The following is a 27,466-nucleotide window of genomic DNA, read 5'->3' on the forward strand; positions in this document are numbered from 1 at the left end:
TTCAATTAATGACCTCTGCTGTAACATTTTGTTTTACATCTCTTTCATAGATCTACTCTGCCTGCAGGAAACCAAGGCATGCTAGGATGATCCCAGATCTTCACACGATATTCTGATTAAAGATAGTCTTTAAGACAAAAACAAATATTTAACATGCCTCAGCCCAATCGGGACATATAATGACATTACAGAAAGCAGACTTATCTCAGTAAATAGGACAGATGGGTAGGGTTGTCTGCGTGGATTGCTGAGGTTCCTTTGGTTTGGCCATCACATGTTATGAGTTCTAATTCATACTCAGAAGGTGTGTGACATGAGTTAAGAAGTTAGACAGCTTGTGTTTGGGAACAACAAGGCCAGTCTTCTTTTGAGAGGCCAATTAAAATTAAAAATATACTGTAGTAAGATAGCACTCACAACATTATATTTATGTAAGTCATTTATGAATTTATTATCTAACCTAACCTAAAAGCAAATGATGTGGAAAAACAAAAAAATGTTTAATGTATTGACTATAGTTCAGCATCATACTATTACTGTTTCTAAAGTTAGTGAGACATATATTTTTTACAAAAATAGTTAGTTGCTATATTTTACCTTGCTCTGATTCTAAACCTCATATGCAAAGGGGAATGGGACACACCCCATCTAACAATCTGCAGGCAAAATTGTTCTGTGCTCTCTGACAAAGCAGGCAAATTAAAGGAAATGCTTGTTAACACAGAACAGTGTGTGTATTGGGATTACACATTTTTGCTGGAAGGAGCATGAATATTTTGTTAAACTTCAAAGAAAAGCACACTTACAGAGATCGGCAATTAAAAGAAACTTACGTGTTAGCTCAAATTCTGTTAACAAAGCACTGCTCACAGTCTTGAAAGTGCTTTTGGCTATGTAAGGCAAACAAAGGAAGAAGAAAACAAGACCTTGTTACACTTTATTAAAGCACCGGTATTCAGTGGAAGACAGCTTACAAATGGAAGAGAATATTGGGGTGCAAATTTAAATCTGTAGTGCAATTAAAATATTCACTGCGATTCAGCAAACTGTATTAATTAAGAAGTGCAGTTTAAGGAGAATCAGGATTTCCACGACTAATGAAATAGCACCCAGCAACAACTTCAGGAGCTTCCATGTGAGCTACTTATGACATAAAATTCTGTTCAGCAACAGGTGTCTGAAGAGTTAGGTCTTCTAAATTCCTATGAAATAAAGATATCTAATACTAAACAGAATGTATTGATAGTGAGTGTTGTAGCCCCAATCCAATCATTTAGACTGTAAATCCACACTGTACTGGGTCTTCAGAGCATGTTATTGACAGAGTGCCTCCATGTGCTATATACAAGCACTTTCCCAAGAAGGAATACATTTTTCTCATGTTTTAAAGAATGCAGAATAGAGCAAACACTCAAATATAGTATTGTGTACTTCATCTGCAGTTCAAGTTATCTACAGGGGGTATTTTTATTTAATTATTTTCTGTAGTGTTCAAAACATGAATTCCAAAACCTACTTCTTTATTTTAACTCCTATCTATTGTATACTGTATGCTATATTTTAAACAATTGTTTAGCACACAAGATTAAGGATGTGCTCCAGATTGAGCTTGCCTAGTTAAGGGTAAAGATTTGATAATTTACCTTCAGTAGCTAATTGGTATGTATCTCACACATAGTAATTATTTTTCAGCTAAAAATCAAACTATATTGCGATTTGGCAATGAAGTCTGCAAATGCATCAGCTAATTAGCACTTCAAAGTCAAATAAATAAACCTAGGTTTATACGCTTGTTACAATACAATCTATCAACAAATCTGGAGCATGTGTTAAAGCTAGTTTGGGTGAAAACACATTAAGCTTCTATAGTGTTTTTCACATTAAGCTTCTATAGTGTTTTTCTCCTTCGTTGTTTTTTCTGTTTTCTTTGTTGAGACCTATATCAAAGCAATTGAAAACATCCATAGATACTCATAGCCTATACTCTTTGACAGTGCAGTCTTCAAATACCGATCGAACAAATACTGCTAACTGAACATTATCACTTGAATCCACCAATTCATCATGCTGAACTGAGAACCATTGACCAGTTCGCATTATCCTACTCTAACTGCTCTCTTACCTTGGCTAACAGAAACGCTTTCTGCATTGTGTTCTGGCTGCATGTCTGAAATAGCAGACTTGATTTCACGAATGTTTTTGTAATTCTCAAATAAAAATGTGTCCATCACAGTCATTGCACCCTTAACAATTTCACCGTCTGTAAACATTTTTTTTTAAATCAAATGAGCCACAGTAAAAGATGCTTCTGTTGCTGTATGGTTTAATGTTGTTGTTTAATGTTTTTAAAACCAGTTTGGTGAGCAAAGATTGCTGCCTTTCCAATGTAGCTTTTTGCTCATTTACCTCTTAAATCTGCTTCCAATGGGAAAATCCTGTTCAAATCTGTTTTGAACTGTAGTGAAGTGAAATGATGCACTCCACTTTGCATCTTTTCCTGACAGCAATACTTACATCTCAGATTAAACACACAAACTTGACAATTTAAAACGGTAAACAAAAAGATACATTTGGAATTTTGCCTACTCCTACCATCCAACCAACAGACAATGTTTATTGTTTTAAAATTCCAATGATATAGCTGAACGTTGTCCTTAATATTTGCTGGATCACAACTGAGAGATATTTGTTATTTAATTTGTTAAATACAATTAAATGCTGAGTTAATTTTTCACATAAATTGTATTACAAGGTTCCTTTGTACTGGGAAATGTAGAACAGCATTCCTTGTGGGAAAATTTGCACAGATACTTACAAAAGATAGTGTCATAGACACTTAGGAAACCAACAAATGTAATACCTTTAGTAAAGTAGTAAACCAAAATGATAACTAAGATAAACAAGAACCCAACAATGAAATAAACTCAAAACCTCACTGCCTTTTAAAACAATCATTCTTATTTAATTAAACCTAGGCAAAAATTGATAAGGTTTACTGACCTAAGTGATGTTTTTTAACATTAAAATCAAAGTTTAGTTTGATTTATTTGATCATATCTTTTGATTTTTTTTTGTTTTGCAGCTCAAGACTATTTTAAGGGCTACATTCTTCCCCTGTTATTAACCCTGCTTTCTGATCATGTCTTAGTAAGTAACAGGCTTGTTAGGGAGATCAAAATAACCTCTAAAATCTACTCCAGTAATGAGTTTCCCTCCCACAGAAACTTACTACAGTTTATAACAATCTGTGTAAAACCTGAGGAGACCCGTGCTTCAATGCATTAAAGTAAAGGTAACTGCAGGGGCCTTTTAATTAACTTTTAGTAAATATCATCATGCAGACCAAACTTAAAAAAACAACTGGAAGCTGGGAATGTTAACAGGAGATATGGCTCAGAAATAAGACATAAATGCCAGATTTGGAATTAGGAAGAAACATAATCAATGTTTTGGGTCTATAGAGAGACAATTTACAATTTAAGAGATTATGGTTTCCTACCTGTTAATTCGGCTCGCAGTGCAGAATGGTTGCCAACTGTTTTGGAGTCTGGCTGAACATTCTCGTATGGCAGCTCTCGGTAATAAATACGATATCCTATCAGAACTCCATTCAGACTGTCATCCTTTGGCCGCTGAAACATTCAAAAGCCAAAGGTCACTCTAAACATATACAGTAGGCCTGGGATTCCATAAAAAACCTTTCTTTAACTCCATCAATGTGCTTGATTCCTCAGAGCGCTTGCTTTGTAAAGCTGTTAAAATAGAAGACATGTTATGATGCAGTGGCATGGTAATTAGCACAGCTGCCTCACAGCTCCAGGATTCTGGGTTTGCTTCCAGATCAGGCCACTTGCCTGCTTGCAGTTTTTTGTGATTTCCCTGCATTTGTGGGTTTTTGCTGCGTGGTCCAGATCCTCTCACTGTATCTCCTAAAGAACTGGAGGTTAGGTTTTATTATCTACTGTAAAACTGTCCTTTTCCGGGAGGAAAGTATTAGTTTCAAGGGGACTTCATAGGTGTTTTTCTCATAATGCAGCCAGTGATTGGCTAGGCATGGGACTATAAAGCAAATCAACTGAGCATGGTGGACTGCATAACCTCCTCTTCTTTGTGGTCATTCAGATAAATGAAGAAAAACAATTTGGCAATGAATGTGTAACAACAGGAATTCACATATTTCACTAAGGATAACATAATGGGCACATAATTTGCTTTGATGTGATGGGATATTATTGGACGATCAGACTTGAAAATACGAAGTACATGGAGAAGAACTGGCAAATAGAACTCAGAGCTGATCTCAAAAAGGCATGTGAAGAAACGATGAGAAGACCCTGAGAACAGCAGATACTCAGTGCTTGAACAGACAAACTTGTTCTAAGTCAAAAGAAATCCTGAGTTTGCTATTCTACTTCATAATGATTCCATACCATTTCTCCTGCTTAAGATTGCAAAAAATGTTAATGCAGTAACAGATGACAGTAATGTGATGCTGTCTTGTGAAAACACAGGCACAGCATGAGATTGATTGTTTATCAGTTTTATATGGAGTGAGATAATAACTTGGTACATGCAGAAATTCTGCTTTTGACGACATATAACCTTAGAAGCCACATTTGCATTTTGACAGAAAAAAAGATGTCAGGAATTCTCAAGATTATTTGAGTTTCGTTAATCAAACAACATACCATTCATATAGTTGGTAGTGCTGTTGTGTACAAGTGCTAGTTTTGCAAAAATATACTGTAAGGTATGTCATGAATTAAGTTTAAGTGCCAACGCAGTCTCTGCTAGTAAAGTAAACTCGTTTTTGGAGAAGGACATATTTGTTAAATTGTGTAAACTTCAAAGTTATTTATAACATATCACATACTGTATATACAGTTTGGAGCAGATTGTGTAGATCCTACATATAAAAAACAATTTAATGACATCACTGCAAACTTTGACAACAACAAAATGTGAAACTTTGCAATTGGTAAGATTTTGCAAGGCACTGCAGTATACAGTATGTTACCAGTAACATCATATGTTATTTCATAATGTATTATAAGCATGACAATGAAGATCGCTTCACGTACTGTATTAAATCCTTTAACAACTAATCGTTATATGATCTGAATTGAATATGTGAAAGACCAAGTCACTAGGCAATTAGCAAATTCCATTTTAAAATTAATTAACACAGTGAAGCCCGCAGTTCTATTGATAAGACAATCACATTAAGGGTAGACAATCTAAGACTCTGTAGGTCAATGGATAAGAGCTTTTACATCTAATTAATGCTCTTTTTAGAATGTACTTTTAAACTGAATGTCTGCACATTGTACATTAATCAGATTAGGCTAGTGGGATCCTTTAACTGCATGTGTATATCATCACCTTGAAAACCGAGCTGCCAGAACTTCCAAACAGTTAAACATATTTCTTCTAATCCCTTTTCATTAAACTTACTAGTTAATCACTGGAAAATACAAAAAAAGCAACGGAAATAGGCAGAGCCTCTTTTTTCTTAATGTAATCCCAGGAGAGGTTTGGGCTTTATTTTCAACAAAAGATTACAAATGTCTGCAGATGAAACAAAGTTTACATTTTTTATTCTCTCTTTTTACATTACCAGACAGATAAAAAAACAAAGAATTAGACTGACAGTTGAAATTTTAAGACACTAAGTTAATATTTATATTTTAAAAACAAATTGCATGGTGAAGATTTATATTCTTTCATTTTTATGCAAGTCACTTGCCACGGAAGTTCAGCACTGATCTAACGACCTGTTGTGTTGTGAGAGATGTGACCATAGTACCCTACCTGCCATTGAACCAGGACAGAAGTGGTGGTAGAAGGCTTTACTGCCAAAATAACAGGTGGCTCATCAGGAACTGAAATGAAACAGAAAACACAAGAGAAATCACACACATTCAATAGACATGGCTGAATTACTTTATTATTACTAATCTGGCTACCTGATAAACTAAAGCATCTAGAAACTAAGACACTCTAAAAGGTAATGTAATCACTCTAAAAATGGATGGAATCGATTAGGGGGCAAGCCATATTGAGTGTTCAAAGGTGGTGGGAGTGCAAAAAGACACAAAAATATTTTTTGTCTAGAAGATGTTTCTTCAGCGGTGCAATTACTATTTCCATTAGACCAAATTCTAATTCCATGGTTAAAGTTCAACTTAATCCTAAAGTTGTTTGGTTGTTTGGCCCTCACAAAAGGAGACATTTTATTTTTTTTTTATGAAGGAACTGCAATCCTGCCCCCTAAGAAATTAATAATCACCCCAAAAGACAAAAAAAAAGTGTAGTGTGTCACTAAGAAAACAAATGATCAAGAAAAACATACATGTTTTACTTTCAAACACAATAAAAACCTCAGAATTATACAATTAAAAATACATAAAACAGCAGCATGTGTCCAGACAGCTGTGCTGTATTTGAACAGGTGACTAACATTTTCTCAAGCAAGTCCAGGATTGTTCAATCTTTTTCTTTTATCTGCTGTTTTAAACACCAGTCTTGATGCAATCTTGAGGAACAGAGATGCCTGATTTTTAATAATAGTAAATTGCTGCCAAAACCCAACTAAAGGGAAGCGGATCATTAATATGAATATGAAGCATCTATATATGCATGGTTAAAATGCTGACTGCACAAAGAATTGTGCCTTGAGTTTTATTTATTTAACAACGAAAACCAATATTGCATATTATCCGAATCTGTACTCACCATCTTGTAAAGTTGTAATTGCATCAGTCTCTGCACTATAGGGACTGTCTCCAATATCATTAGTTGCCATCATTCTCAGCTTATATGAAGTGAATGGTTTCAGCCTGAAAGATGTCAAAATTCAGGTGTTATTTTTTCTAACACTCTTTTCCAATTATTTTTGCTATATACCCACGTAATTTGGAATCCCCAACAGTGTGTTTTCACGTTTCGGCTCACAGCAATAACCTTTGCAACCACACAAGGGGAGAAAGAGGAAGAGTCGACAGACTCCTTTAACCAGTCCACCTGTCACTCATCTTTTAACACATCAGAAGCTATGCTTCCTCGTGCAGGAGGTTCAATGACAACTGGAGGAGAAGCACGTCTGTCACTTATAGCACTGCACGCCTGCAGGAGTCCGTGTAGTTGCAGAGGTTGCTGGGAGCTGACAGAATCCTGGCTGACTAATCCCAACTACACCGTCAGTGTAGTCAGTCAACTGTGTGCTGTCATTTGGGAAATACCAGTCAGTGACAAAAGACACCTACATTATAGAACCCAACCTGTGCTTGGATGAGTAAGCTTATTGGCTGAGTCATTCAGGAATCCAGATGTTAGGTTTCAAATACGTTTTATTTTCACAGCACAGAATCACTTGGGTGCACCTCTGGTGCATAACCATGGCATTTCACATTTGACTTTCCTAACAGACTATTAATATTAAGCTACCACACTGGAAAAAGAATACAAACCCCAGAGAAAACTAGCATTATTAAACTAGCATATTTAAGAAAATAACTAAAAAAACAACTTTGATGACAATCATTAATTAATTAATTTTAAGCATTCTATTCAGAAAAATACAGAAAATGAGAAGCAAATGTAAAATGAACCTAGTTTTGACTTTTGATTTAAGATATAATTCCTAGAGTAGGAGTGAGTTTACAGAAACCTGACAAAACCATAAGATGACAAACAATATTCTGTAACCTTTGCAGATACTGTAACTAGAAGCTATTGTCATTTTCCTTTGGGAATACAGCTACTTTGTGTAGACAAACTACACTACTTTGTAATAATAACCCCTTATTTACAACTAGTTTCATAATAATATAGGTCTTAAACTGACACAAATATAACTGCATTTTATGTATATTTACAGTCTTCAGCTATTTAGTTTTTAATTTAGGATTTGAAATTCTATATACTGTATAATGACTTCCATTTACTGTATGATTGGACAAAAGAATACTTCTGAATCAAATTGTCCTGAATGCTTTTCAACATTGTACAATGCCTAAATAATTCTAGCTATCTGTTATAGTCCAGGCAAGAATAAAGAACTCTGCTCAGCTAAAAGCCTCCTAACAATTTGATTGAACCAATAACAAATCAGAATGAACAGAAGAAAGGTCTTAGACCCCAATCTTATATAAAATGCTGGCAGTTAATGTACTGTATATGGCATTCACACACTGGGCTTAAAACCAAACTGAGGAACATGCATAGCGGTTTGTGTTAATTCTGGAGAAGAGGTAGACGGCCACTTCTGAGATGTCAGAGATAGATGGATAAAACAGTGCTATAGCACCAGTAATGACTTAAATCCCATTTTAATTGCCTATGTATCATCTTAACCTTCTCAGCTATTGAAAACGGACCTGTTTGTGAGAACACATTGATTGGTTTTGCAACTGCAGAAGGAAAGTTTTACAAGATTCTGTCAAAAACACAACTAAGCTTCTAAACTTTCACCTCCATTGAAACAAATTTGTTTGAGATGATTTATCTGATAGATGTATTAACTTAATGAATGAAAAAGGACAAAAATGGAGTGGATCATTTATAATAATCAAGACACAATAGTCGTTTAAAACATTATTAATGGCTTCACAGTACATGTTAAAGAAACACTGGACCATTTGTATGCTACATTGAGACCTACATTCCCAATCACAAGGAGTTTAATACTTCATCACTGAGGGGAAACCCTTCTGTCCCTGTCTGCTGATGTGTGCTGCTTATTAACAATAAGCTCTACTGAGGGAATAAAAAATATGAGGTGGAGAGATGTTAAGAATACAACAGAACATGGTCGTCTAGGTTGCACTTGAGACAGCACAGTTTTAGCCACAGGCAATGAACATGAGTATTCTCAGTTACTGGCAGCATGTTAGGAGCTACATCTACAATACTCAGCTCATTTGTACACTAAAGCACTGTTTCCATTCTTCTTTTTTCTGAAAGATTGTTTGTTCTCATGTACAGTATGGAAGTCTTGGTAAGAGAACCCAGAAACTCTATGAAACATTCATGACACACAAACAGGAGCTTAAAATAAAATTAATGCAAAGTTTAGTATTACCCTACACAAGCTTCTTATTTTTATCAGTTGTATTATTTATGGAAATAGCATAATATGATTAATTAAGAAATGCTATAATATCACCATAATCTTGATTAAGGACCTGTATAGGTAACCAGAGGCTGTGTATGCAATGCTCAAAAAGTAAGATGACCTATTCAAACAACTGTTTTGTGAAACCTGCACTATGGATCAAAGACTTCTGGGACACATACAGCACAAGAAGATACCCCCCCATGGAAAAAGACAGTGGGTACTGCGCTGTTTCACATAGTTGTATGCCTTGTCCTTCAAGGCATGCAAGCTTTTACATACAAAAATATTGGTCATACAGTATTAAGCTGCTGTGGCTCTCTCTAGTGTCATATTCACCGGAATGTGCTTCCCTTGATCTGCTTTGTACGTGTGTCACATTTTAATACTCCAGAGGTCACAGAGGTGCTCGGAGACACCACCTAAGTGCATGAGAATCCTGCAGATACAGGCAGAAGCTCACCGGTCGATCTCCCAGGACGTGCTGTTGTGACTGATGGCAGAGGAGTGGGTCTGCCAGTTGCCGTCAGGGAGCTTTTTGGTCTGCACTGTGAAGTAGCGCACAGGCGAGGACCCGTCCCCTCCTGGGACCCAGCACAGCAGCAGACTCCTGGACTGTACTTGCTCCTGGGGGACAGACAGCTGCTTTGGGGGCTGCGGGCGATCTACAGGAAAACATGAAGAGTAAAGAAAGCATTAAAAGATGCAGAACCATTTTTTTAATATCTAAACTGAACATGATATTGTAACTTATCACCATACTGTATATTCATGAAATATAGACCATTCATGAGACCATGTACCCATGTACATGTTTTAAAACAACAAGGATAGTTGACAAATGACCATGCCACTGGTTCAGTGATTTTGAAATGAATACTGTCCAAGAGCAATATCAAGCCATGTGCTCCTAGATCACTGGCTACCATGTGCCTAGGCTATTAGTTCAGTACACTCTGAATTGCAATCTTCTTTCCTTTCTGCACTGCAAAGCGCTTGCCTATTGCAGTAAGGATAGTGGATCTCTGTTCTTTGTTCTTTCCGTACAAGGAGGCTATGTGGGCTATATGGGTCAGCTAAACACCATGCTTGCCAACATACTTGGCTGTTGAAAAGTCTGTGCTAATGTAGTGGATGGTTACACAGGTAACTCTCACAAGGGTTGGGCTCCTCTCCAATCCCAGTCTTGCCTTTCACGTCTCAGTCCCTCATCACAACATTGCATGGCCTTATTGATTTTAATAGAAAAACTCAATAGAGAGAGGCATAATTGTTTAATTTTAAATGCAGACTTTATTGATTGTGATTAAACGGGCAGGCTGTGTAATAAAACAGGTATTGATTGGACACACTCTTGGTGACCTGCCTCTGAAGAGCTTTTAAAGCCTGATTAATCAGCATTTATTTCTCAGTGCTCCCATTTTTATTAGTATTTTTCTGCTCATGAAAATGTGAACTTTAAACATGTGCTACTAGGGTGTATAATCAGTTATTACTTCATGGTGATAATTATTTTATTTCTGTAACACTATACTGAGATTTCTGACATATACAAAGTTCTGCTGGTTTAAATGGCAATCATTAGAGAGCTAGAAGGCATAATGCGTCAATTCGATAGGGTAAGAGGATTAATCCCTTTAAGTATCTTCTGTATTCAAACGCTTTACAGAGTGACTATAAAACCAGAGTGCGCAAACAGTATTGTAAAATTTAGTGTTGAATACTTCTGAGGGAAGTGCTTTAAAAATGTAACTGCAAACAGTGACACTGTATTCTGAACTTTAGCGGCCTAACTACTGCAGCTGTGTAACCTCTAACAAGAGTGGCTTTTTTCAAGTGTGCAAAACGAACACGCACTTAAAAACGTTCCATTCAGCGCATAACAGTAATAAAAAATATAACCTCTTTTTCCCTTTATCTTTCCACAAGGTAATAAGAAGCTTATCTTAACTGACTAGACTCTTGTGTATGCTTATAACTACAAAGGTACAAAACAGACTACAAATGTGATCTTTATAAACAGACTTCTCATGACATGTTTCTGTTATTATACTTTGGCATTATTTTTGCTTTTTACATACACAGCACTATTAGGTTGCATGAAAACAGCTATATAAAATGTATTATACTGAATTAACTTGACAGTCAAGAAGACCCTTTTTTGAATATTTGTATTTCATAAAAAACATACTGCAGGTTTTACCATAATAATATTTAAATTATGTCCCAGAGCTGAGGAGTCTTCTTGATAAAAAATATTAGTGAGATAAATAACAAGCTTTACTCTTAAGGCAATAATGGAATTATAAATAATCCCTTAGGACTACATGAAAGAAAAAAATATTTTTTTTGTACATGGAACATCAAAAGAAACTTGTAACTGGCAAGAAATTCACAAAGATAGGAAGTGCCAATCATTTTGTAGCAGGTGCACTGACATTTTATTGAACAGGTTTGACATAGGTAAATTCATTATACTGATTAACATTTGTCATTTGCAGGGCTGATCAACAGCACATCTGCTGTGAAAGACACAGGCTAGTAGCATGTATGATGAGTGTTAGAACTAACATAAGGCACGTTTTGCACTACATTGCCAATGCTATTGTGTGGGATTCTCTCCTACTCCTCCTGTAGAACCTGGACAAGCGAGTAACCTGTTCACTGGTCTCTGACCCCTAGGTGCTACATGTTTACAAGCTCATCCCACAAATGGTTAATGAGTGCATGTCTGGCAAGTAGGGCATCAACAGCACAAGCCAGTTAGGTATCACAAGAAAATAGTAGATACACAAGCAGCATGAGGACGCGCACTGTCCTGCTGGAATATTGGCATATCAGGAAGAGCAGCAAGTGACATTTCAGGGCTTGATCAACATAGTCCCATGCAGTCAGGCTAGATTCTATCACTACAAGTGGTATTCTGTAGTGACTAAACATTATAGCCCAGACCATCACACTTGATCCTCCACATTGACTAGTCTGTAAAACAATAAGTGTAGCCATCAGCTATCAGGTTGATCTATATTAAACCTTAATTCATAACTAACGAGATCATGTCTTCATTGCTAATGAGGTCTTTAGAGGTAAGGAGATTGGTCTTGTGATGAGCATGAACTGATTGATGCAGGGTATAATGGATTTTTCTGTATTTTTCTTCTTAGATTTTCACCAGTTTGCCAATCAACTGTCAAAGTCAATCAAAATCATACAAATAACAATTGAGTTTTCATTATCTGTGCATATTTCCTAGAAATATCCATGCATAAATCGAGTGCTTTGTTTCTTTTGATACTCTGTATATTCAAAAATGTCTCTTCGATGTGTGCAAAACAAGTTATAAACCCTGTAACATAACATTCTAACAAAGTATTTTAGACTATACAGTGAATCCTAATCTAAATGATTGAAATCTCAGGATTCTTCATGCGAATTTTAAGTTAGATACTTAGAAAGCACAAGCAAATATATGAAAAAAACTTTCTTTTTACATATATTTTAATCATCTAACTAAAGAAAACATGAAACAAAAATATTTCAAAAAATCCTTTTTGTTTTATGTCTCTCAGTGATACAGTATCTCACATGATCATCTTCAGAAGAATGATGGGCTGACAAAGGGATTTGTAACAGCTCTACAATGTTACCTTTGTTTGGATACCACTAAGTCAATTATGAGCTATGAGTTAATGTCAAAATGTACATGTGTGTTTGGAGTGAGCTTAGGGAAGACTGGATGGGTGGCTGTGTGAGCTTCATCACCTCGTTTCTCTGTCGTTATCACCACTGCCTGTGCTGGTGACCCCCAGCCTTGCTGAGTCTTGGCAGAGATGCGGAATACATATGCCGATTCTGGGGCAAGCCCTGTCACTGTGAACTGTCTGGCGTTGGAGCCCACTTCCACAGTGATGAACTTGTTAGGGTCGCTCGCAGCCAGCCTGTAGGCTATCTGGTATCCTGGAAAATCAAACAAAGAAGGCAAATTAGAGATTTCTCCACAGCGTTCTTTTTAAATCTAATATCTTTATAAAAATCTAGTTCTAGTTTCCTATTCTGTTTCAAACTCAAACAATACAGTAGAGCAAAAAAAATAATGGTAGGTTCTAAGGCAAAGACACCTCCTGAATATTGATGATAACATCTCAATGCCTCAATAGCAATAATCCAATGTACTGTACAAATGATCTGAACTATAATTTGTAATAATAATTTATTTGCAAGGAACATATTACAGCCAAATCAACTTGAGAATGATTGAAATGATGAAAGGATAGTGAACCTATTTAACACTACACAAACCAATCAGTACACTTTGAGGACTGATCCATAGTTTCTTCTTGTGCACTGTGCAGTATAATGAAACAAACTGTCCTTGCATCCTCATCATACTATGCAAACACTGTTGCTTTGTCATGAACATGTACATGTTTTGACTTAGACTAACATTTCATTAGAATTAAGCCCATTTTCTGACAGGCAGCTGTGTCAAAAATGAATGAAGGTTAAGTGGCTAATGCCAGCAAAGTGTGGACAGTTGGCTCAGAAAGAAAACCCTTTATCTTTTCTGCAGGGAATGAAATGTCCTGTAATTCAGTCACGCCGGATCTGAGAGAATTACCATACCCCCATGGAATGTTCTGTTTATCTGTAGGATGGTGCTTCAGTTTCAGATATTATTTTTTCCAAGCTCTTGCTGTACAGTATTACCCCTTTAGCTCTACAATTCAAAAGTAGGCCATTATCAGTCCTGGAAACAATTCTACTGAAGATCAAAAATCTCACTAAAACTTTCTTGCACTTGAAGTCACAATACCTAAACAAAATGACTATCACTTATTCTGTAGTACTGTGGTAGAGCATTTAATGAATTAGTTTTTATTGCATTGAAGTTGCTCAAAAACAGGCCCACCACCTGCAAATATACATCATGTTTCGTTCAAAGAACCTCTAAATTCAGAGATTCACTTCATAAGTACTGCACATTAAATATTGAATGCACCAGTAGCAGCACTCCATATCCCACATCCAGAATGTAGAATGTGGGACCATATATCCGAGTATTACAGGGTTCCACATAAGTAATATCAAATACAGGTGATAGTACAGCTAGATCTCAGTGATGCCAGGGAAAGGAGTGCAGAAGCTCATTATGTAGCATGAAGAGTTCTTAGCCATTGTAAGCCCAGCCAACCTTATCTTTTTTTCTGCTGCTTCAAGAGGGCTAGATAGTAGCAATCATTTAGCAAGAGTGCTGATGAGTTACTAGATGAGAGCGAGGAATATCCTTGTTTAAACAAGTGGAAAAATAATTGATGTCTATGGAAAACAGAAGAATGGGAAGGCCATGTCTTCTATGGTAGAGATTTAAGAACCACTCTATGTTGATACCTGTTTAGAGTGCAGTTAGATTGAAACTGATCTTTTTTATTACACTGACATTTGAAATGTTTCTAAATAAATGTTCCTTGGAATTTCTTTAGCATGCACTGGCTAGATCTTCTGCTTCTCAATTCAGGAATTCAAGAATGTAGGGACTCAAATGTGACTGCGGTCACAAATGAAGAGTTTGACTTTCTCAACTTAGTCCCCCGTGAGAGCTGATCGACTGCTCACAAGCAATACATGACTGATCACTTTCACAGGCAGTCTCAAGATAAAAAGCTAAGATTGGTAATGGAAACAGAATTGCCCTCACCTGCTGAGTAGAAGATTCTCTAAAGACAAGAAAACTGCAGGGAATAAGAGGTTTGTTGTATCTGTTCTGGGTACAGGAGGAGACTGCTCAATAGTACCTTTCTACAAGATTAAGCATTAAAACAAAAACACAAATATAATCTGCCCATTTTTACATGTAAATTCCATTTTTAAATGTAAACTTCTTAAATACAAACAGGAGAGAAGTCAAACAATTTCAATTTCCCCAATTTACCTTCAGGATCAATAAAGTCTTATCTATCTAATTTAACTCTTTACATGAAAACCATTATTTTGTGTCTGCCATAAGTAAATTATATGGAAGAAAAGTTGAGAAATAAATTCCCCTTATGCAATAAAAGCTACGTTAACTGGTATTTTATGTCCAGAAAGCTTTTTTAACTCGCATCAAAAGCATAAAAGCTATTTGATTTAACTCTAAATGAGTTTTTATTTATCTCCAGTGATCTATCCCATTCTGCAAAAATGGATTGAAATGCTTCTGTGACCAGTTGATTGACCTATGGATGTCAGATAACAAAGCTTTTACTGTATTTCTTTTTACAACAAGTACATTGCCTTGGCTTTTTGATCAAAGCTAATGTTCTTAACCAAATGAACTTATATTTGCACCAATTTTAACAGCTGGCTATTTTACTGGATCAATACAGGTGGAAGTACATTGTTTAAGGGTCCAACAGCAGTGTTTCACCTACGATCTAAACCCAAAACCTCTTTTAGAAGGTGGAACCACAGCTCCACAATCCTCTCCTAAGAAACATATATATAATTTTGCTTGCTATAGGTATGCATACAGTGTTAGAATGTACTATAACACAATAAGAAAAACAGTCATTGTGGTGAATGATAAGAACTCCAAGAAGGTTACAAATGAAAGGAGGCTGCAAATAGCTTAGGGGTCTACTTAAAGAGGAAACGGAATGGTAGTAAATAAACCTGGGAGCAATCAGGGCACCAGACATTATAAAATATACTTAAAATGAAAGTTGATGGAAGTGTTTAATAGCACTGCAGATGATTATTCATGATGTATCCCTATAAAGAAAAAAACATTGCCACATTTCCAATATTCAACAGTTAAACTTTCTTTGTCAAAAAGAAATGCCATTATAATAAATCACTGAAAGGCACCCGATTGCATTTATTTTCCATATATGGTATAATAAAACACTAGCTAATGTACTTTTGATTTTCTCCTATTCCAATCCTAATGCAGCAGACACCCTCATAGTATAAACAGCAAATGGTGCACTAGTACGTGAATACATTTTCACCTAGAAATTCATCCTTTTTCCCCAACAGTTTTATATGTGGATTAAACAGTGTCAAATCACTGTGCATTTTTTGTACTCGGAGGACTGCATTTGAGCCAGCATCGCGATTTAAACACTTTGAAGTTGGATTCAGTCTTGCATGAAATTTCCTGTTTAGTTCTCATTTTTTCTTTCCCTTCCTCTACCCCTGTGCTTTGTAGTTCAGCAAAATGTCTCTTTAGAATTGAAGCTAGGGGCAGGTTTAAGCAGGATTATTCCATCTGCAGCAAATTCAAAAGCAAACCTCAACTACTCTCTGGTGACATTAATGGTCAGTGTTTGCAGACGTTTGAAAAGGCCTCATTTTCAATGGCTCCTGAACGAGATTGCATTCTGAACCAGAGTACAGAACAAAATGGGCTTACAAGACTTGGAGTTAAATGCCTATGCTATGGTGCATTTAAGAGAAAAATCAAGCAGAGAGAAACGTAAGACAAATAAAACAAACATGTGAACATGACCTCTCCTTCAAAACATTAGGTAATGGGGGTCAACACTCTGGTGTAAACCATAAGGGAGAGTTCTGAATTGTGAAACTGAGGCCAAAAGTCATTGTGTAGATAGAGGCCAGGAATACCTCTCCTTTTTCTTCATTTCAGTTAAATATGCAATCACAGATGTCAGAAACTGATCCATTTCCTAGTGGAGGAAGGACTATAGTGTATTTCTTCTTTTACTTTAGTTCCAGGCACACAGGGCTATTATGCTACTAAAGAGAGTGATTTCTGTACATAACTGAAAGTAAAATGTTTTCCTGTTGTATTTTAAAATTGTTTAAGAAGGGAAGACAGGTTGAAGACATTGACTTACTAGACTTTATAGTGGTGACAGAAGTGTTACAATGCAAGATAATTCTTTAGTATCAGAGAGGTCACTTAAGACTCACCAAAATTGCTAACTAAGCAATTGAGAAATCAAACACTAATTAAAAAATAAAAAAGCACAGTTTACAGTCCTAATTGTTCCTGTTTACAAATCACCAGAATAAATCATATGGACAACATTTCCACAACACTCACACAAGGGAAGTCATGCATATACTGTATTTCATGATTTACTGATTAACAAGATATTGAATTTTGGAAAATATTCTATCGTAAAACAATATGATTGAATACCTTCCATGGAAGGCACATTTCTGAATAAAATGTATAAATGCATATTTCAATCAGTAGCCAACAGATTGTAATTTTTCTCCATCAATCTATCTCTTTAAGCTACATGCAGTAGGGCACAATTTCAGAATCACTGAAGGACACATACTGCCCATATTTTACAGCCCACTTTAACATACAGTAGCTAAGAATTACCTACCTGTTGTCTAATATTTTATAAAACAGCTTTATTGCTTAGCTTAAATCAAACTTTAAGAAAACTGTTCCTCCAGGACCAGGACTCCAATTCAGTGAGTATAAAATTGACTAAAACCATAAACCTTTTCTTCCCCCCAGTGTGTTAGGAACATATTTTATCCCACTCAGGTTTTATGCTTTTTTTCCAAGACTAATCTTGAGCAGTACAGAGATTCAGCTCTCTGCTATTCTCTAGTGGTTTGATTCAGCACGGGGTGCCATTCAGTTTAATCATATTACTGAGCTGTGATTTTTTTCTACATCTATGTGAGATGATTCTCAAGTGCACTATGACATGGTGCTGCTGACAGGTTTGTATAAGCAAGCATGTGCTGTTTTGTTTTTAAAAGCATAAGGTCTGACAGAAAAAATGCTGATTCTGTTCTTACTCTAAAAATTTAAAACAGTCCCATTTTGTCAAAATTGGAATTAATTCCAGGTAAAGGATACATTACATATATTGTTAGCTGTACCATTAAAAGCATCCAGTACAGGACATTCTGTTAGCTATTGTCATTCCTCTAAAGCTCTATAGATACAGGATGAGTTAGCAGAGGAGGTGCTTTCTGACTTTTTCTTGTCCTTTTACAATTTCTTCTACAAAGATAACACTTTGAATTAACATAAAGACAAGGCTTACTGAATATGAGGTGTCTTTTCACTTTTCTCTGTATTCATTGCACATTCTCACTGCCCCAGTTGGGATATGTAATCTCCAAAAAACTTTTCTCTGGGCCAAGTTACCGAGGCTTGTATTCCAATTATGCTACAAAAAATGATAGCTGAGCGTTCCATTTATCTTTGGAGAGGGATGCTCTGCAAATGTATAGCTGGGTAGTGATGCAGTACTGAGGGCAATTTGTACACGACATGTTTAGGTGACATCCAACGTTTGATGGTGTGTGAGTGGGAGTTCCATCTCTCATGGTTCCAACCTCTTGGCTATTCAGAGGTATGAGCAAAACAGGTGTGGAACATTAATGAAAACAGGCTCCCCTGACATGGTAGGGTTTAGAGCCAGAATAAACTAATGTACGTCTTACCCATGATAATTCCATTGGGGTCCACAGGAGGCTGCCACACTACTCTCACAGATGTCAGCCTGACCTCAGGAAAGACCAGCCTCACAGGTGGTCCTGGAACTAAAGGGAAAGAAAGACGACCATCAAATATCACTTTAGAGTTCTAAAAAAAAGAAACACTTGTACCCATGTACAATATTGTAATCTAGGTGGCAGTTTTAAAGGATGTTGTAATACCCTAAAAACAAGAATATTCTTTAATTGAGTGAAGAATTTACATAGTTAATCATTATCTGACAGTACAGCCCAGAGCAGATGTGATACAACGTGCTCTAGTGAAATTTAAAAGAAGACATACACTTGATTGCATGTTTTCTTATGGATGCATTTGTATATTTATAAATCCTTCAAGTGCCTCTGAATGTTATAAAAAACATAAATTAAAATATATTACTATGTAAACCTTCTTACTATGTTAAACTTCTCCAGATTCAGATTTAAGGAAAATACATACTGTATATTTCAGTTTAGGTTTGCAAACAGAATAAATAAACATCCTGAATAAAATGATTTTACAAATAGATCCAAGTATACAAATTATGCCAAACAATTTATCATTTTCTGACATGTGCTCTGGTCTGACAATTATGGATTTTGGTGACAATAAACAATTTAACATTAACAATTCAGTTTAGAATGTATGAAAAATGGGTGCTTTTTCTTTGTCAGGGTATCTTAGAATCTGTGAGCATGTTTCCTCTTACTACTTAGGCACACAAGCATTTTCTTGCAGGGATTCACTTTTTCTTTCTGTCAGTCTTTCTCTCTTTCTAGCCGTATTCAGACATTACGAATGGTTGAAAATAGTACAACTCATTAGCTTTTTTACACCTACTGTAAACTGCTTTAAAATGCTAATTTTTAAAGGTGCTATCTACAGTATTTATTACTATTCTTCAGTTTAGAAAAATATCGACACAGCCACAGATTATTGTAACATGCTAGTTAAAATTTTTTTAAAGAAAATTCAGTTGTTTTCTATCCCTTTTTGAGTTGAAACATGCAACTCTCATGGTTAAATTCATATGAAAGAAACTGGTGCATTCCTACAAGGGTGTACTTAGGGGTACACCTGGATAATAAGCTGGAGTGGACTGTAAACACTGACGCCCTGTACAAGAAAGGTCAGAGACGACTCTATTTTTTTAGGAGGCTCAGGTCCTTTGGTGTATGTGGAACACTGCTACACATTTTTTATGAATCAGTGGTGGCAGCGGCCATCTTATACGCTGTTGTGTGCTGGGGCAGCAGCATCATGGCAAGAGATGTAAACAGACTCAATAAACATCACAAAGGCTGGCTCTGTTCTGGGGCTGACCCTTGACCCCCTGGAGGTGGTGGCAGAGAAGATTGCTGACCAAGCTCACAGCCATCATGAACAACGCCTCTCATCCACTACATGGGACTGTTATTAGACAGTGGAGCACTTTTAGTAACAGACTGCTCCAGCTACGGTGTTAAAGGGTTTCTGTCCTTCCTCCCGGCGGTTGTCAGGGTGTATAACACTGCCCTAGGCTAGGACTGCTAGCCCTTCACCTGCTCATCTATGGACAGCATGTTGCACTAATGTACATACTGTGGTACTTTCAATCTGTATATACCTATGTGCATTTTGCACATACTTAATTGTTTTACAGTGACTCTTAGCGTATTTGCACACACCTTACTCTATTTATTTATTTTACTTTGTATTGCTCTACCTATTTTAATTTTTAGTCTATTCTGATGTCTGTTTTGACTTGTCTTGGGCTGGGCTGCTGTAACACCTCAATTTCCCTTTGGGATCAATTATGTCTTATCTATCTATCTAAATAAGTGTGGGGAATAAAAAGGGATGATTTTTTTCCAAAGACTTATTAATAAAAAGACTCTGCTATTAGACTGTGAGCATTCGTGTGAAAATTAACTATGGAGGTTTGTCCTTGCAAAAAATTACTTTTCCCTGTAACAAAGTAAACATGCTTTTTATCCTCAAATCTGTATGTTATTGCAGTATTGAGCCACTTTGATTGGTCAACTGAACGTGTGGGGCATTGGGAAATGTAGTTTCTTACTTAATGTATGTAGTTGTATGAGCATAGTAATGGGTTTATTTGAAAGAAAGTTTCATTTTCCAGTACACATCAGGGAATATTTCTAAAAAAATGTACCAATTTCTGGTCAATTTACTGTACATGATAAAGACACCTCTCATGCAATTTAACACCAAACAGTTTTTGCAACTGCTGTCAATGTTTTGAGTGTTTGTGAAAAGTAAAAATTAGTAGACAATATTTTTTTTAAGTTTTTTTGTTTTATAAACCAAGGTTTCAGATATATAGAAATAAACACTTGGGACAGCTTATTGGGAAACCAAGTTATTTGCTAATATTAGTATTAATGAAAATGTGCTGTCATACACTATTACAGACGTGCTGTACAGCACATAATGTAGAAATAATATAATGTAATAACTTAATGTAGTACAGCACATAATGTAGAAATGTTCTGAGGTCACTAAATAAACAAATTATTTTTATATTTTATACAGCACTTCGTAAGTTCTTTGGCCAATTTTTGTTTTAAGTTTGTTGTTATCTAAAGAGGAACTCAGATTAAACATTAAATATGAAAAAAACATTGTAGTACTACCCTTTTCTCACAAAAGTCAAATTTTTTCTTAAATTTAAGCCAATTTGATAATATGATTTTTTGTGTAATGCAAATCAAACAAAAATAGATGCAATTAAAATACTACTAATTTTAGTCATATACATTTATATTTGTCTGCAGTGTCCTTGTCAATGTAAAACAGCTATTCATTTGGGCCTGCATCACTCAATACCCTGAACAAATGATGCACAGTTGGAATATCAATTCTCTGGCTGACCAATCTGTCAGCTGTTCTCTTCAGAACACCCCCTGCTTCATTAGGAGCCCCATGATTCAATGAAGCTCCAAGTTCCTGCAGTCACATTTCTTAATGGAACCAAAAATACAATTAGTTTCAAGTTAATAAAGTTAACTTTCATTTTGGAATGATGTTTATGGATTGCAAAATAAAATGTAAAATAAAAATCTCTTGATAAGCAGCAAAGTAGACAGACTAGTAGAAGTCTACAGCTATAATCAAAACACTGTATTCAAACTAGTCATATGACTTTTGTGAAAAAGGTGAAAAAGTAGGATTAGTAAAAAGCTGAAAAAGTAGTTATCCTTCTGGTTCCATTCATTTTAATATATACTGAATACAATTACAATATACAACTGTATATAATTAACATAGTTACCCACTAACTGTAATTCTGTTCTGTGCCTCTGTAACAGTTTATCAATAAAACTTCTCATTTTTTGGCTTCTGAAAATAAATGGCAAAACATAAATCTAGATATCCCAGTCTTTCTACTGTCCTCAAAAACTGCACCTCCCAGAAATCCATGGTTCTGTTTCTTTGCTATCTGGAGGTCCCACCAAACCTTGGTGGTTTATAAATGCTTATATAACTTATATCTGTTGAATCATATGTTGTTTATTGTTTTTTAATTTGAACCTTCCAAGTTTCCATGGGAAACATAGCTAAAACGAGCACACCAAAACGTAGAAAAAATCAACAGTAATGTTTATGAAGATGATGGAGTACTGCTTTGTATCCTATTTTTAATTTTGAGCTACAACAACCAGCTACTGTATATAAATATATCTGTATCCTCAGTGGTCAGCAATTTGTGTGTGGAGTTCAATACATCTCTGAAATGTATATTTCATATATAAAAAGCATCTGTAAGTGTTAATATTTACATTTGAAAAATATTTCCCAGCTAAGGTCTTCTCTCAATTTTGCAGACACTAAAAACTTAATTCATGCCTTCATTTAATCTCACCTGGACTATTGTTCTCCTTTGTGGTCTGCCCTCAAGTACTTCTCCTGAACAGTGCTGCCAGAATATTCATTAGAGCAAGGAACTCAGACCACATCATCCCTATTGCAGCAAAGATCCACTTTCCTTAAAAAAGTGGATTTTAAAGTACTGCTCCTGGTTTTTAAGGTTCTATAAGGCAAAGGTCCTATCTACCTCAATGACACTTTTCTTTTTCAAACTGCACCCTAGTCTTCAAGATCAGGTCAATTGAGTCTGCTGCAGGTCCCCCAAACTAAACTACTGTACATACTATGGGTATAACTGTGCTTTTCACTTGTGGAATAGCCTCCTCAATCATCTCAGACAAGCAATTTCAACTGAAACCTTTGATAGATGTTAAAACCCTTCTCTACCAGCAAGCCTATCAACTTTCAGTATTATAAACTGATTTCCTATCTTTTTCCTAGTAATTTTTAAGTTCCTTGACTTCTCTTACAAGCTTTTTAATGTGAAGCACATAAGATTCACTGTAATGAAATCACTTGACTCACTGTAATGATATGTGCTATAGAAATTAAACAGTTAAATATTATAATACTCATCAATTAATAGTTAATCATGTTTGGCAACATTATTATATTTCAGTTATTTTTTGTTTTCAGATACCAAACCTCTCATTAGTTATGTGATTCCATATTAACTTGCTTTAAAGAAGTAAGCTTTCAGTACATACAGTAAATGTTACAGTCCTGTACTTTGAAGTACCATACATAATGGTCTGATGCGAGAGTTTTCAACCTAATGGATCCAGGGTCGATCCAGGGTATGTACTGTAATACCCTTTTTTAGATAGCCACACTTTCAAATGATAGCTTGGCTATGTATTTTATATATTTATCTAACATGTAAAATATGTATATTTTCAAGAAATATAATTATTAGAAAATACAGATTAAATGAAGATACAGTTTAAGTAACATCTAACACAAGGCCAGTGCCACCTACTGATCTTCTATGAACAGTGAAGAGCAGTGAAGGGCTGAAAGATAAATGAGAATGATAATGATAATGTTTCTTTATTAGCCCTATACAATTTCTTGCATTAGGAATTCATCTTTTCGCATACCCCAGCTTTTCTCCATGAGACACAGACACACAGACAGGGAGAGAAGCTTGGGGTCAGAGCGCAGGGTCATTCATTGTGCGGTGCCCCCGGAGCAGTTGGGGTTAAGGGCCTTGCTCAGGGGCCCAACGGAGTAGGATTCCTCTGCCGCCCGAAGGTTGAAAAGTGGCACACTGACCAGAACTGTAGTATACTGCAGTATATTTTTCCTTTGAGGAATTTTGATGTGCATTCTAGATGTCTGTATCTGTATATATCTACTGTAGAGTGTATATATATACAACTGAATCATTACGTTTCAGACACCCCCTGAATCCTTTGACACAGTTCTAACTGAAGATTGCAGAATTCAGTAATAATGCATTTCACATTGTAGGTTATTCTGCCAATTCATAAGAGGCTTGACAGGAGATTCCCAGAAGGATGACTTGGCTGTCACTAACCCCTTCTGTAGCCACAGAAGGCTTCCGATTTGACTTTGTCAGATGTCTCCTTCAGGGAGTTTTTGTGATTTATATACCATATATAATATATAAAATATTCTAAACATTTGTTTACCTCATCTTAGGTTTGTAGACTTTCTTATAAAGATGTTCTTAGCTTATCAATTTAAAATGCAATGATTTATACACTCAAGCAATTACCAAAATAAAAACCTTTTTTCCTGGCAGTGACTGACAACGTGTAATACTCTAGATCATTCCTTTGAAAGATAAAGGCCAGAGTACAACTCTCACTCTGTCAGCAGTGTCAATCAAACCTGACTGGCTTTCCTCAACAGGTCTGGGGAAACCGGACGAAAAAAAAGATTGTCCAGACGACTGTGATAACTATCATAAAATGATGTCCTGCATTCCTTCAAATCTAAAAAAGTAGAGAAGTTGGCTTTCTTGGCTCAAGCCAATTTCTGTCACCTTTCTGTCAAGGTTATTTCATCCCTGTCTGCACAAAGTTTAACTCATTATCCTTTCTTGCTGTTGTGGCCTCCAGTGCTCAATTAAAATGTTTTGACATTGTAAAGGGTCTTATCAAAATCACACAAGCTTTTCTCATCTTAGACAAGAGCTGTAATTACTAAAATGTCATGTTTGGACAGTTAATGCTTAGTAATTAAAATAGGCTTAATTTTACTTGAAAAAAAATCCTTGTGAACAGTAGGTCTTTTCTCTCTGCATTATTCCATTATACCATGACTACCTGAGATACCAGCTCCAGAAACTAAGAAGACAAAACTGTTTTATTATTTCTTAATGAACAGTTATTTAAGATAGAATGGCATAGTTACAGGTATGTGGCCAGTTAGTGTTGCTATTGTACTTCACACTTCTTGGGTCCTTCAGATTATGGGAGACTTTTAGGTGGAGTTTCAATGTTTTCCCTATATTGGTGTGTATTTCCTCTGGGTGTTGCAATTTACTGATACCTTCCAAACACAGACTGCCTAAGATAATTTGTGTCTCCAAATTGTTCCAATGGGCACTTGTATCCCATCCAAGGTGTAGTTCTACTTTATGCATGAAAGAATAGCTGAGGATGCTTTACATGTAGAAAGCACTAGAGACCATGTAGCAAAATATACTTGTCTTCCAATTCATGCCCCATTTGCCTTCCTTATACTATATCTAAACTTTATATGGCTTATCTTTGCTTGGTAGAGCCAGTTTCATCAGTCAACACACTTAAACACACACCCTCTTTCTGAACAATTGTAATTACCATAGTAACTGCTGAAGCATGTTTAATGCATATAGATGCAAAGTCCAAATTGCTTTTAATAATTTTCAGTACTGCAGGGTAGGATGAGACACTTAGCTGCATCAATTTAATGTTCATTGTTTGTCTTCAGGGGAAACTGGCAATGTGAATTGTTTAAGTGTGCTAGTTCTCACACTACATTAGCACATCTTTAGACACACCTGGCATTGAGTTGCTTACAACACTCCTGTTGCCCATGTCAGAATCCGGGGAGAGTGGTAGTAAGCATGAGTTATTGTAACAAGGCATCTCAGACAGCCTGTTTGTTAGTAAGCTCTTGGTGGCTAGTGTGTTTGTGCTCTTGAAAGATAAGGGTTTTACAGGTTTTACAGGCTAGGGAATACTGGAAAGAACCTAACAGAGATCTCAGGTGGGATGATTTACCATCTTGCTCAACTATCGTCTGCCATGTCTATACTTCTCCAGAGCCAAGTTTGTCAGTTACATTGCACTGTCAAGACTGCTCTGCAATATGGATTAGAAAGACTTAGAAATTAGTGTCTATCTCGCCTAAATCAATAATATAAAACAAAGACACTCTATAACTATCACCAAGCTTGTTTTATTAAAACTTTATCCCTTTAAAACTGAAACATACTATTACATGTTCCCTTGCCCTGTCAGAAAAGTCCAAAACCACCCCATTTTAAAGCAGGCTCACACCGCTACACCATCAAGACTGAAATTTTCCACATGAAAAATCAGCCAAATAAATTTATTTTAGCACCGGTGGTCTTACTAGTAGTTAAAACGAAGGCAAATAAAGGTCATATTTGTTAGCACGTCCAAATTGCCACAGCAGAAAAAACATATGCAACGTGAGAGGATGAAGGAGTGCAGATGATTAATGCTGTGCCATTTGTGTGAGACACAAAGTCTGTCACTGCTGATAAAAAAAGAAACTTCTGAACCTCTCTCATGATGAAGGGGACAGGTCTGGTTCTTTTGCCATCTCTATCTACCATCTCCTCCTTCATTCGCTTGGGGGGGGGAGTTAAACAGATTAATGCTGCAGGTTCACACTTACTCTTACTTCTTGCTCCTGCATATGGTGCAGGGTTTTATATGGGGGAGACAAATGGCAATGGTAATATTACAGAGTGCGACTGCAGATATGGAGAATCCACCAAGATGACACCTGAAAGAACAGTGGAAATACCAGTTGAAAGTTAATGACTTTCAAATCACTGTCCTTTTGTTGGAACTGGGGGTGTATTTACTCTGCAGCCTTTCTTGGCTAGAATGGCTATTTACATGTAAACCAGCTCCTTTATAGAATCCCACCTCCTCACACTTCAGACATAGAGATGTAAACATCCTCTCACTTTGGTGCAGCTTTATCCTACCAATTACCTGCTGGGGTCACCTTCCAGCAATGGTTGGTTACGCAGACTGCTTGTTTTATCTCCCAGACATTAACCTCTACCGACCTCTCCAAGGTACCAATCAGCACAACATTGTTTTGTTAAGAATACGATCTGAAAGACAGTCACATCCTTGGCTTAGACTGTGTTGAGGATACAAACAGACATCCAGTATATCAAGCCATGAGATGTGATGCAGTTTTGAAAATATTAACTTAAAGTGACTTCTCCACATCTGCAATATTCCAATCAGTAATGTGGAATTATAGATACATATAAAAGTTGTTAAAGAAGGTTATTAGAGGTTCACAATGCTTACACTGTAAATTCACATTTTTTAGCCATCTGGGCATGATGTTTCTTCGTTCCTGATCTGATAAATTGCATGAATGTGGAAAAGCATCTGTTCTATGATACCAAAATACAATATTAATGTAATTAAAGAAAGTACCCACAAAGCAGCAGTGCAACTTAACCTAGAGTAATTAGGGGCAAGCCTTGTTCTCTACATTACCGTCTTCCTGCTTAGTAATACATTTACTTGATGTTCAATTTTTCTTCTCAGTAAGCTATCAGAGAGGGATCATGAAATCTGTGAATTCAAACAAACTGTGAGAAAGTCCCCTGACTAACCATAAGATTCCTGAAGGTGGTCTCCGGCTCAGTAGCTTATTTTAAGCTAATGTTATTGTCTTCGCCTCAGCAGTTTCTGTATGTATTACTGAGTTGGATTTAATTATTGAAAATGTAGTTACATAAACCTTCAGGTTTAATTTCTGTGGGAAACAGCAGCTCCCACTGATCAATA

The 27,466-nt window shown here is 36.2% G+C and overlaps 1 protein-coding gene across 1 annotated transcript in view; it reads right to left on the bottom strand.

The window, feature by feature from the left end:
- sdk1a (sidekick cell adhesion molecule 1a) overlaps window positions 1-27,466 on the bottom strand; it is a 454,720-nt gene that overhangs the window by 24,672 nt on the left and 402,582 nt on the right. The window contains exons 29-35 of the mRNA XM_088936948.1: window positions 18,539-18,637; window positions 12,878-13,072; window positions 9,579-9,780; window positions 6,736-6,839; window positions 5,812-5,882; window positions 3,500-3,632; window positions 834-890 (exon numbers count right to left, since the gene is read on the bottom strand). Of these exons, the coding sequence (XP_088793074.1) occupies window positions 834-890; window positions 3,500-3,632; window positions 5,812-5,882; window positions 6,736-6,839; window positions 9,579-9,780; window positions 12,878-13,072; window positions 18,539-18,637 (861 nt within the window). The remainder of the gene's footprint in view (window positions 1-833; window positions 891-3,499; window positions 3,633-5,811; window positions 5,883-6,735; window positions 6,840-9,578; window positions 9,781-12,877; window positions 13,073-18,538; window positions 18,638-27,466) is intronic.

The sequence above is a fragment of the Atractosteus spatula genome, chromosome 18 (genome assembly GCF_055471065.1).
Source record: "Atractosteus spatula isolate fAtrSpa1 chromosome 18, fAtrSpa1.hap1, whole genome shotgun sequence".
Taxonomy (NCBI): Eukaryota; Metazoa; Chordata; class Actinopteri; order Semionotiformes; family Lepisosteidae; genus Atractosteus; species Atractosteus spatula.